The sequence below is a fragment of the Arvicola amphibius genome, chromosome 3 (assembly GCF_903992535.2).
Source record: "Arvicola amphibius chromosome 3, mArvAmp1.2, whole genome shotgun sequence".
NCBI lineage: Eukaryota > Metazoa > Chordata > Mammalia > Rodentia > Cricetidae > Arvicola > Arvicola amphibius.
Genome location: NC_052049.1, coordinates 9,662,532 through 9,675,730, shown reverse-complemented (window position 1 = coordinate 9,675,730; position 13,199 = coordinate 9,662,532). Strand labels below are relative to the sequence as shown.

At 38.5% G+C, this 13,199-nt stretch overlaps 1 protein-coding gene across 1 annotated transcript in view; it reads left to right on the top strand.

The window, feature by feature from the left end:
* The window catches only part of Dnah5 (dynein axonemal heavy chain 5), a 214,837-nt gene that overhangs the window by 113,703 nt on the left and 87,935 nt on the right, over positions 1-13,199 (top strand). Inside the window, 4 exon segments of the mRNA XM_038322871.1 lie at positions 147-281; positions 10,035-10,157; positions 10,760-10,973; positions 12,294-12,517. Of these exon segments, the coding sequence (XP_038178799.1) occupies positions 147-281; positions 10,035-10,157; positions 10,760-10,973; positions 12,294-12,517 (696 nt within the window).

The window sequence follows — 13,199 nt, the reverse complement described above, 5'->3', positions numbered from 1 at the left end:
GTTTGGGCAGCCAACACTGCCCTTTCTCTAGGTACAGTCACATTGGGAGATACTGAGCATCCAGGCTTCAGTTTAGGAGTTGGCTGGTGGGAGGGGCACGGTTCAACCCAAGTTGTTTTATTTTGTTTCCTCTGAATTCAATTTAGGCTGTGCTGTTGATTGGTGAACAAGGGACAGCTAAAACAGTCATAATCAAAGGATTTATGTCAAAATATGACCCCGAAAGTCACGTGGTCAAGAATCTGAACTTCTCTTCGGCGACCACTCCATTGATGTTTCAGGTACTGCCTTTGATCTCGCCGCTCACAGGTGTAGGTCTGCGCCACTCCTGGAGCCTCAAGGTGTTTCCTGTGTTTGTGGATCCTTGTCAGACCTTCCGTAACCATGACATCGCACTAATATGGTCTTCTATTGTCACTGTCATTCAAATGCAATAAATCCTCTTTTGAGTTAGGTCATACTATATAATCTTAAATTATGAGGAAATAAGAAATTCTCCAAGAACTAATGAAAAGATAGGCACATAAGATGCCACAAGCCTCAGTGGTGCTTAACGTATTTGTGTAGAAATGTAGAAAAATGTAGGAAAACCATTTTAAACCTGAGACATAGAGAACCACTTCCTGACTAGACACTAATAGCTCTGGGGAATAGAATTACTGACAGGATTTCATGAAATTAGATATCTGTACAGAAAATTATGAAGTGGAAAGAGCCTACAGAATGCAAGAAAATCTCTGCCACCTACTCATCTGATGGGAAAATACTTCAGAATGCAAAAAATCCCATTGTTTAAATCCAAAATAACCCAATCATAAAATGTGAAAATGTCAAGAACAGATACTTCTCAAATACAGAAATGCAAATGACATAAAACATGAAGAAAAATGTCCAAAATACCTAGGAATTAGCAAAGTACAAATAAAACTACACTGAACCCATCTTACCCGATTCTTGAGAAAATAAGTATTTCTGAGACTACAGGGCCAGTGGGGGAACCTTTATACTCTGTTTATGGGAACATAAATTAGGGCAGCCACTATACATATCAACATGGAGGTGCCTCAAAACATTAAAAGTAGAATTTCCATGTGATCCAGCTATGCTGGTTCAGGGTACACACTGTAAAGAATCAGAGTGAGTGGATTATATGCACATTTGCTGTATTTATTGGTGCACTATTTCTGTATACTTAGTGACAGAATCCTCTAAGGCAGCTGTCAGCAGATGAATAGATGGAGTGTGGCATACATGTATAGTGGAGGCATACACGTGCAGTGGAGACATACATGTGCAGTGGAGGCATACACGTGCAGTGGAGACATGCATGTGCAGTGGAGGCATACACGTGCAGTGGAGACATGCATGTGCAGTGGAGGCATACATGTGCAGTGAAGGCATACATGTCCAGTGGAGGATACACGTGCAGTGTGCAGTGGTGGATATGTGTGCAGTGGAGGCATACACGTGCAGTGAAGACATACATGTCCAGTGGAGGCATACATGGGCAGTGGAGGCATACATGTGCAGTGGAGGCATACATGTGCAGTGGAGGCATACATGTGCAGTGGAGGCATACATGTGCAGTGGAGGCATACATGTGCAGTGGAGGCATACATGTGCAGTGGAGGCATGCATGTGCAGTGGAGGCATACCTGTGCAGTGGAGGCATACATGTGCAGTGGAGGCATACCTGTGCAGTGGAGGAATATATGTGCAGTGAAATTTTAGTCAGTCATAAAGAAGGATGTAACAGGATGGCCTGGAGGTCATTGCATTAAGTGAAATAAGCCAGACTTAGAAGGATATAGTCTTTTGGGTACACGCTTAGAGCTGGTTATATCTGGAATATATGAAAGTTCTACCTTAAGTGTTTTGAGGAGCCTCCTTGGTGATTCTCACAGTGGCTGCATCAGTATATGTTACCACTAGATTTTATGCTTCTCCCAAACTATTTCCCAAGTTGCCAGTTTGCCTTGTCCTTCACTGGTGTAGCGCTCTAACACAACTTCCATGATAAATTGTAGCAGGGTGTAAAATCCAAGCATCTTAGAAGATGAAACATGCCATGCCATACATCCTTGTATCATATGATGACAGAATGCAAACCTTCAATGTGGACTGCTTTAGTCAGTCAAGCTTCAAAGACTGACCTGAGCATGAGATGGCCAACTGTTTCTTCTTATGCTGGTACAAAACTGTATAAAACTGGCACAAGGAGAGAGAAACGTTTTCCGCGGTGTCTTTTATGCACAACTGCCAATTATTAGTAGTATTTAAATTATTCAGGCATACCTGTGAACTCACGTTGTGTGTGTTCATGTGTGTGTGTGTGTGTGTGTGTGTGTGTGTGTGTGTATGAGTGCAGTGACTATGGAAGTCAAGCATCAAATACCAAAGGACTGGAGTTACAAGTACTTGTGACACACTTGACATAGGTGCTGGGAATCAAACTCAGGCCCTTGGCAAGGGCAGTATATACCTTTAACCCTTGAGCCATCTCTTTTCAGAAAACTCCTCCATTTAAAAAAGTATCACTTATTTTCTATATTTTTATAATTTTCTTTGTATTACAAAAATAAACTTTTTTGGCGATGGATGAGATTTATCTGTGGATATAAGAAAAAGTTTAGAATGTAGTTAGGGATTATGCCAATGTAATAAAGTGGCAGGCAGTATCAGGTTATTCTCTAAGATCCATGGCATCATTAGCCTTGGGTAGATGGCTAGGTTTCCAGTACCAGGCATGACTTCTTTCTTGTTAAGCAGGGCTTAAATTCATTTAGATGGCTGCTAATTGTTGCCAAGATTATTGTATATGCTCATTGTAAATTGTATTATGCTACATAAGAATATTTTCCTATGGGCACATATTGGGCATTAAGCATATCCTCTCAACTCTTCTTTTTAGTCCACATTTCCTTTGCTAGTAAAAATGTAGCTATGTTGACAGGCTTCACATATAACAGATACAAGCATAGAACTCAATAAGTATTCTGGATGAGTCTTCAATTCCAGATGCTCTTGCTTCTAACTCCCAAGTGCAAGTATTAAAGGTATATATCATTTTGTTGGGAAACTGAGGAAGAAATTAAGTTTTTAATATCCCACCCCAACCACTCAACACATTGTTTGAGGGACTGGAGAGATGAATAAGAACACTTTCTGGTCTTACAGAGAACCAGAGATTGGTTTCCAGCAACCACATGGCAGCTCACAGATGTCTGTGATTTCAGTTCCAGGGGATCGGACACTATTCTGGCTCTCATGGGCACTATGAATGCAAAAGGCGACATACACACATGCAGGCAAACACACATAAGATAGAGAGAAATATATATTTAAAATTTTGTTTGAGAATGTCATTGTGTGTATATAATGTATATGAATCAAATTCATCCTTACTGTTCTCCCTCCAACTCCTCCTTATACCGGACTTCCCCCAAATCCCATGTTCTCTTTTTAAGCCAACTGATTCAGTTTGTACTGCCAACATGTGCACAGGGCCATGTATATGGGCAGCCTATCAGGGGTCCCATCCCTGAAGCAAACTAACACACTCCCTGGGCAGCCATCAACTGTCAATAGCTCTTCTGCTAAGGGTAGTTCTTTGTGAGAGCCCCTCCCATCAAGGCTGGGACTCTTGGCTGGCAAGATTTTGTGCAGACCTGGTTAGAGGACTGTGAAGTCATGTCTATAATGGCCCTGTTGTGTCTGGAAATAAATTGTTTTGCCGTAGTTCTCTACTACCGCTCTCCCTTCTTCCAAGATGATTTCTGTTGTTCAGCTCCTCCTCTGTGTGTGTTAGAGAGAGAGGGCTAGAGGAGAGATTCCATTTAGGGCTGAGAACTCCACAGTTTCTTTTCTGCACAGTGATGAGTTGCAGTATTAATTATACTGCAACTAATTATAAATATATTTTCATTAATTACTATATACTGCAGGAGAAGCTTCTCTGAGAAGCACCGAGAATTGCACTTTTCTACAGGTTTAGAGATAACTATTTAGGAGTAAGTTTAATTCTATGTCTGTTTAGCAGAATATTAGTTTTAGCTTCTCCCCTAGAACCTGACTTAATCAGCTACAGGTTCTTGGTTGAGTTAATAGTGCTGGGAATGGATAACGTCTTGTGAAGCAGAGCTTACATTCAATCAGAAAGTGTTCGGTGATTTCCATAGTATTCATGCCACTAGCGTATGTAATGTCAAGCCTGTCATTATTGTAGCTTACCAGCTTCTGGGTAAAACCACCGATGACCTTTTCCTTAGAGTATCATGGGCAGCACCTTCCAGCACTATAAAAGCTAACCCTTAAAGGTGAAGCATCCAGGCTGGTAAGAGCTTGATTTCTTCATGTCATGCAGCTCAAATATGCTGTGTCTCCAGCAATCAGATACTCCATCAAGTTCTGGATGGGCATCCATATCAATGTCATTAGCCTGTAATGTTCGGTGGCTTCTGAGACCCCATTGGCCCATACCTTGAAAAGAGGGAACTGATATCTGTCACTGGGCTGTTTGTGTGATAGCCTACGGTGTCTGGGAAGGGAATTTAAGGAAAGAAATTCTTCATATCAGTGTATACCCTAATCATTTGAAAATATTTAATATTTTTATTAGAACATTAATAAAATTTGAAAAAGATACTTCTCAAAAAGTATAATTGGAAGGCAAATATTTATGAAAAAACAAGCTCATAAAATTTTGCTTCTGATGAACTTTGCTTCTCTCTGCTTATTGAAATCAAAATAGTAGATCGATGGAAATGGTTGAAGGCATGGGTAATTCGTGACTTCTCATTGCTTAATTTAATTGGTAACATCAGAGTAGCAAGACACTAGGACTACCGACTGAATTTCTGAATAAGACTGTCAACTTCATTATACTCCTCTGCTGGAGATGAAATTTCCAATACTGACTAGCCCTCAGCAAATAAATGACATCTATACAGTGTCTTGACATGGAATTCTAGATGAAATGTCAATCCCTAATTGAAGATACTCAGCAGTGGTGTTTTGTATTATTATTATTTTTGTGTGGGTGTGGAACAGAATATTGAATTATCCTAGACTAGTAATGGACATATAACTATACATATATCTGCCCTAAACACACACACACACACACACACACACACACACACACACACACACACACACATGCAGGCACACATGTATGCACACACACATAGAGCGAGTGAGCGAGCGAATGAGAGAGTGAGTGAGCAAGAAAGATATTCACACATATATTAGCACTGTGCACATATATTATGATACTGCATCATATTTAAGTAGTTTTCTTTAGTTTTACTTTAGAAGGACAGTTCTCTTTAATGGTTATAATTATAGTCTTATTTATATTATAAATCATAGTGTCATTTTTCTTTTTATCGCATAGGGCAATTATCTACCTAGCCACTTTCCTGAGAATTCAGTACATCTTTGGCTTTTAGTATGACTGGGGCATCACTGTTAGAGACGGACGTAGGGGTCTGGCAAGCAATCACTGGGATCTCTATGTTCTCAGTGTTCAAGGACAGGAAACTTCCCGTCTTTTGTTATTTCATGACATCATTGTTTCTTCTCCTACCACAGCACCACCTACTCCGCCTTCTGCCCAGGCCTGCCTGACTGCTGACCATCAATGCTTTCTAGCAAGCTGACTCGTTAGTTTGAGAAAGCTTTCAATTAACCAAACTCCTGTAATTAATTAACTTTCTCACTATAATTTCCAAACGTTCTTACTACACAGAGCCAACACAACAGAGGGCATTTGTCTCTTTGCCTTTCATTTATATGAATCCCAAGCAAGTTGAAATTGTAGATGAGGAGGTAGCTACTGCCCACTTCCTGTTGGCTGTCATGATACCGCACAGTCAAATGGAGAACATTGATCATGCCAGGCTGCTTCATTAAGGTTCCGTGTGGTTCAGCCAGTGGGAAGTTTATATGTTTGAATGTTCCTCTTTGTTTGGGACACTCAGGTTTACAAACACTGTCTCTTGTTCATAATTAATCATGTCTCCTAAGGCTATCCAAAGTGTCTAGTTTGGATAAAAAAATTTATACTCAGCCCCAATTACATTATAAACGAGAGAATTTGTTTATATTTTTTTAGAAGACAACTCATTTTTCTCCTAACCTAGAGTTACCCATTTTTAAAATTATTGATTTATATATTTATGATTTAAGTAATCCAAAAATGTGAAAAGAAGAAAATGAAAATTAAGAGAAATTCTAAAAAGCTTGATCTCTTTTAAAAAACTATCTTAATGTCTTTTGAATATAGCAATTCTCTTATATCCATAAATTTTAACTTTCAAAAATGAGAATCATAAAGCCTGGCAACACACTTCACATCTTTTCTGGCACTAGAACAAACTGTACAGGCTCTGTGCAGCCAAACCATGATCTATAAACAGGAGAGCATGGGTTGCTTTGGTGAGCATGGAGCCGAGTCCTTCAAACCCTTCAGACTCATCTTTGCTCCTTACAGTCTTCTCTCCTGGGTAAGAGAGAATTCTTTTGGCTTCTCAGAACAACATGGCACTAGTTTCCAGAGAAGAGTTCTAACAGATGCTGAAGCACGGTTAATATGTCAGGTTTCACTGTTTATACTAAGTGTTCATTGGTGGCCAAGTGTGAACTAGAAGCCAGGTCCCATCACCTTGCTGTGCTTTTCCCCTCCCCCTCCCTCCTACTTCCTGTGGACTTTCTTTATCCGCCTTAACACTCACAACCCAATGATCAATAGTGTGCTTATTTCATTTTTAGCTTTTAGTTATGCATTTCTGTATTTCTTTGGCAGTTCTCATATCAGGTTTTAAGTTTTATATCCCTCATGGAACGTTTTATATCTATCCATCTGTCTATCATCTATCTTGGTTCCTTTTTTTTATCTTTTCTTTCCTTCCTTCCTCCCTCCCTCCCTCCCTCCCTCCCTCCCTCCCTCCCTCCCTCCCTCCCTCCCTCCCTCTGTCTCTCTCTCTCTCTCTCTCTCTCTCTCTCTCTCTCTCTCTCTCTTTCTCTTTGAAACAGGGTCTCAGTGTGTAACCCCAACTGACATTTTAAACTTTGCCAGTGTAAGACTGCTTCAATAATTTACCACAAAGTAGGAAGATTCTATTATTTAGGCTGTAGATTTTTTTTTTCGAGACAGGGTTTCTCTGCAGCTTTTTTAGAGCCTGTCCTGGAACTAGCTCTTGTAGACCAAGCTGTAGGCTGTAGATTTTTAAATAAAGAGCAAAAATTCTCAATTTTCATAATTTTTAGATATATATCACATGTGGATAGAAACCAAGTAAGTAGATTTATATTTCAATTTAATTTTATGTGATATTTATGAGAAATGACTCTATTTCTTGAATGCCATTCACATTGAAATAATAAAATAACTTTTTTATTTAATTTTATGTGATATTTATGAGAAATGACTCTATTTCTTGAATGCCATTCACATTGAAATAATAAAATAACTTTTTTTTTACAATTACTTTAAGCTTCTAATTGTTTTTCTTCATATATCACTTAGGTTTAATTCGCTGTCGTATGTGTTCATATGGATTCTGGGCTGTGTCTCAGAAATATTAAGAGATAGATGAAAACCACAAAGCTAATAAGTGAAAGAAGCAGTCGCTTAACCTTCTTTTTTATGACTCTAGGCCCAGAGAGAGCTGCTACATAAAGCCTTGCAAATTATGCCGACTTATGCCATGTCCCATTCACAAGGACGGCTGTGTGAATGAAGTATAGATAGACAATGGAATCAGAATTTTGTTTAGGGCCTATAGATTAAAAGGTGAAACCACAGTGACTACAACTTCCAATTATTGTACTTATTATCAAAGAAGCATCCAGCCTTCTGCTAGAGATGTAAGGTTTTTAATAGTCAATACCTGGTTGAAGACAATAGCATTTATCGAAGATCATTAATCTAAGATTTTTTTTTTCATAAGGCATTTTGGACAGTGCCTGGGAGTTTCACATCCTGGGAGATGTTTTGGGTCATATTTCTAGGGAGTATAGATGGAAAAAAACCTGTAGTATCAGGTTTTTCTAACTTGGAAATTATCTAGAAAATTATATAGTGGGAAGAAATCTTGGAAATTTAACAATGCAGCTCCACATTCACAAACAGTTCCGTTTCTGTGTTCTTTCTGTTTTTATCAGCAAAACCCTTCTTATGATATGTAGTGTATTTATTATTTCCTGCTACCTAGAAAATTAAGGTCCTAATGATAAGGGAGAAGGTGCAGGTATGTGGTTCTTACTCTGTATTAGCCTAATTATCCCACCTATGGAGTCCTAGCTCTTAGATAGTCCCATAAGACATAAAATTCTTACATGACAAAGAGTTCTCATTAATAGACATGGGGTGTCTGGGAGGTTCTGGTTTGCCATAGGGGGTTGTCGGGAGGTTATTAATTGGCTTATGCATTTAAATTCATTGAAAAGCAGAGCTAAATTTAACCTAGTACATTAAACAGTGTGTTTTTATGTCAGGGGAATATGTAATTCTCTTTTCTATCATATAATTTCATGGGAGATTTGTTTTATAATTGAATGAGTTGTGATATATTTACATGTATTTCTGCTGAAAATGATGAAAACATTTTTTCATCTTTCCCTGTTACTTATTAAAATGATGATGGAAACTTACAATTTGCAATTACTTTGAAGATTTCTGGAGGCAAATATATTGCCGTTTCCTTATATTTTAGTGCATTTTATAGTTATATAGTGGTTTAAAAATAATTTTAATTGCCTTATTCTTTATATGATGTAAGAAAATATTTTTGGATAGGAGAATTCACTTTTACTTCAGTGTGCTCTCACTCTCCCTGCATGTATACAGCTTTTATGAGATTTAAGATCATGCACGAATAGATGCTACAGTTGCAGCAATAACTTGAGGACTTTAGAATTCTGAGCTTGTAGAGTCGAAGAACTTTGAATTTCTTGTTTGTTCTTGTATGCTAAATTGCGGTTACTTGGTCTATGCATTTATTTTAACTTAAGTGCAGCTGGTATTTATTAACAGCAATACAAAAGAAGCTGAGATTGAAAACCACAAATGATTATTGCTGTAGTTTGTCACATGGAAAGTCCCAAGATAAAGGCAAAGACCCAGTGACTAAGAACCAAGTAAGGGGTGAATTTTGGTAGTTTATTTTTAAGCCAGTGTGGACTGCCGTGGAAATAAATTGTGGCCATTGCTGAGAGTCTGAGATTCTTTTTAAGACAGAAAGAACATGAAGCTGGGAGTGTAGGGAGTGGCATCTGGAAGAAGTTTGGAGTTAGAAAAGAATACGATAAAAATTCCTACAGAATAAATAAAAAGAAAGAGTTCAAGATCTTTCTCAACCACTCGCTCCACTCCTTCAGAGATTCCTTTTAAGAGTTTCAGTATTCTTTACACTGCCTTGGATTTGTACCGCACAGTATGACCTCCTCTCCTACCACTGAGGAGTTACAAGTGTGGATGAATGGGAAGACGGTGGGCTTTGTTCTCTATGCTGTTTTGGGAAGGACTCATGTGGTTGCATCTGCCCCACAGCAGGGTTACCACTATGGGGTTACTGGACGCAACTGGCATTGTAATAACTCTAAATTAAGGGCAGGCTTTGCAGCTCAGTCTATGGACTTAAGCCTATTAGGTAATATCCCTGTTTAACAATATCACTGATTGTGACAAAACTTTTGCAGAACTGAGGTTAGGAATCACTGGTATAGACACAGGGAAATGAAAATAAATCCTCATAAATGGACAGAAGACCATCATCTACTCAGAATTTACATTGATCAGAACTTCATTAAATGGTAGATGAAACCAGATTTTTAAAGGTTGTAAATATTATGCAAAATAATTTAGGTACTAATTAGCTTGCCAGAATTAATGAGGACATTATGGCCTTTTATAAGGAAGTAACTACTGTCATTTGAAAGGTTATAGTTTCATTTGTTGCTTGTTTTTAGTAGTTGACCATGTCTTTGGGAAGACTTTTACAGATGTTTCTGTTGGTGTTCTTGTTTAACAGAGGACAATAGAGAGCTATGTGGATAAACGTATGGGCACAACATATGGTCCTCCTGCAGGGAAGAAGATGGCTGTCTTTATTGATGATTTGAATATGCCAGTAATCAACGAATGGGGTGATCAGGTATATTGAGCCTACTGTATATTTTTATTTTGCTAATTTGTGACTGATTTATTCTTTGAGGACTAAATTTTCCTTTTATGTTTCTTCAGCGTGCAGTTTCTGAGTTCCAATAAACTCTCTTCTGTAGAGAAACTTAAGGAATTCCATACTAGGAATAAGGTGGTCTGCCGGTCTTTCCTCTCCTCCCTCTGTGTGTGGGTGGTCTGCCTGTCTTTCCTCCCCTCCCTCTGTGTGTGGGTGGTCTGCCGGTCTTTCCTCCCCTCCCTCTGTGTGTGGCGGGCGTGTGCAGATACACTCTCCTCCAACAGAGTTTGTGAAGCCAGAGGTTGTCATCCACCGGCTTTCTCTGCCTTTCTCCAGCTTTCTTGCAACAGGTCTCTCTGAGCCTGGGCCTCACCATCTAGCTGGTTGGTCATTGAGGCCCTGGGGTTTGCTTGTCTCTACCTGAGGTTATTGGTGTGCACAATCACACCTGGCTTTTGTGTGGGTGCCAGGGAATCTGAACTTAAGTCCTCATGCCTTAGCATCAAGCACTTTACTGTCTGAGCCTTTTTTTTAATCCAAGGAATGGCATTTTAATTCTGAGTTTTTTCCCCCCGTAGGTTACTAATGAGATTGTCCGACAGCTGATGGAACAAAATGGATTCTATAACCTAGAGAAACCTGGAGAGTTTACTAGCATTGTAGACATCCAGTTCTTGGCAGCCATGATCCATCCTGGGGGTGGACGCAATGACATACCACAGCGATTGAAGAGGCAGTTCTCCGTATTCAACTGCACTTTGCCTTCAGAAGCTTCCATGGACAGAATCTTTGGTAAGATGGTTGTCAGAGGAAAAAGGGAAAAGAAGGACACTTGCTCTCAGCAAGAGTCTACTCAGAGGGCAGCACAAAGCACAGGAGACCTTTTAATTTGCTTCCTTATTACTATTTTATTTTATTTCCTACCATGATTTATTATATATATATTATTTATGTATAAAATATATTTATGGAGGTGGATGACCTCAGTCTGTATTTTCTTCTTTGTTAATATTATTGTTACTAATTATTTAAGGACCTGTTACTAGCTTCCCAAGCAATGATGTTAAACATGGCATATACATGAACTTGTTCGCCCATGGGTGACCCATATATTCCCTATATATTCTTTTGTTAAGAACATGTGGCTGACACTCTAATACAAATAATGAATATTTTGCCATAAGAATGATAGTGTCCAGGACAGATAAGAGTTCCCCATCTGACAATCAGGGTAGTCAACATAATTGTAATAAATTACTGATGGATTAAACATGTAGTTCTTCAGAGATAATTTGATTGAAGAGCTACTAGCTCAATATATAGCCAAGTATTATTTAATTGAACAATGAAAATATATTTTTACTTCTTTTGGAATTACTCTTTGCAGAAAAAAGTGTGAAGTTATGAACAACTTTCTGTTAGGTATTAATTTACAGTTTCTGAAACTGCCACTGACACAACACTCATTAAGATTACCCTAATTAATTTCTGGCAGAATAAAATGTCATCTCATCACCCCGGGCTAGGAGAGTGTGACAGAGTTCTGCCTTGAGTCACAGCAGTGGGAAGGTTTGGAGACCAAATGACATTTGAATTATCTCAACTTGTGGAAAGTAAAGTAGATGAGAAGGAATGACTACTATCACTTTTAATTATTCTTTGGTGCCAGGAAAATGTGATGCATAAGGGAATTATTTTATAATGCTTGGAAAATCAACAACAGAAGAGGAAACTATAGAGGACTTAGGACTCTTATCTCTTTATAAGTCAATTTCTTATATTTATCACTGTTATTTAATAACACTAAATTAGTGTATTTAGTGTTTTCAGTGATATTTGTTTTCTTTAATAATAATACAAAATAGCAATTATAATAATTGTAATTATAATTTTACTCTACTATAGGTGGAATCCAGAGCTCTGCACACATTAGGCAAATGCTCTGCCATGAAGAGCTTTTCTCCAGTTCCTTGGCAGTATTTTTGAATCAACCCTCTGATATTTTGAATGCTGATTTACTTAAACTTATCAGTAGTTTTTGAGTATTTGAAAAATCAACAAACCATGAATTGGTGTGATTGTCTGCACTGCTTGGCTCTCTTGTCTTTTCAGGGGTGATTGGGGTCGGCTACTACTGCTCCCAGCGGGGTTTCTCTGAGGAAGTGAGAGATGCTGTGATGAAGCTGGTGCCCCTGACACGCCGCCTGTGGCAGATGACCAAAGTGAAAATGCTCCCCACACCTGCAAGATTCCACTACGTGTTCAACCTTCGCGACCTTTCCAGGATCTGGCAGGGCATGCTGAACATCACCTCAGAGGTCATCCCAGACACAGGTGTACGTGATACCTAAGACATAAAAGCAACTCCTGTTGCTACTTTCTTATCTAAACATTTAAATTTGATTTTATGTGAAGTCTGGAAAAAATGTGGATCCTTTTGTATACTATTGATTTTTTTTTTTTTTTGTCTGTGTCTGGTTAACATCATTAAGAAAAAAAAAACTTCTAAATATTACATTAGAAAACTTGAGTTGTATTTTTCAATTAAATTAATTTATACTTAAGGAAATAGTGAACAGAATTATTATCTGAGGGGGTATGTATTAGTTTCTTTTCCTAGTCTTGTAATAAAATACCCTGATAGGAGAAATTTAAAGGAGAAAGGACTTATTCTGGGTCTTTCTTGGAAGGTATTATAGACTATCCTAGTGGGGGAGTCATGGTGACAGTGTAGGCAGCTGGTCACGTGGCATCCCAGTCGGGAAGCAGGCAGCAGTGTCAGCTGGCACAGTGTAAGCTTGCTTTCTCCTTCAGCTCCACCAACTGGCTGGTTCTAGATGACCCCACATGGGCGTGGACCTGTGTTCTAGCTGACCTCAGTTCCCGTCAAACTGATGGTCAGTATTCATCACAGGCTAGAATAGAAGACACCATTGTTTATTTTTCTTCATAGTATGCTTATCTATAATAGTCCTGATACTTTTTTTTTTAAACTTAAAAAAGTGTAATTATATTTAT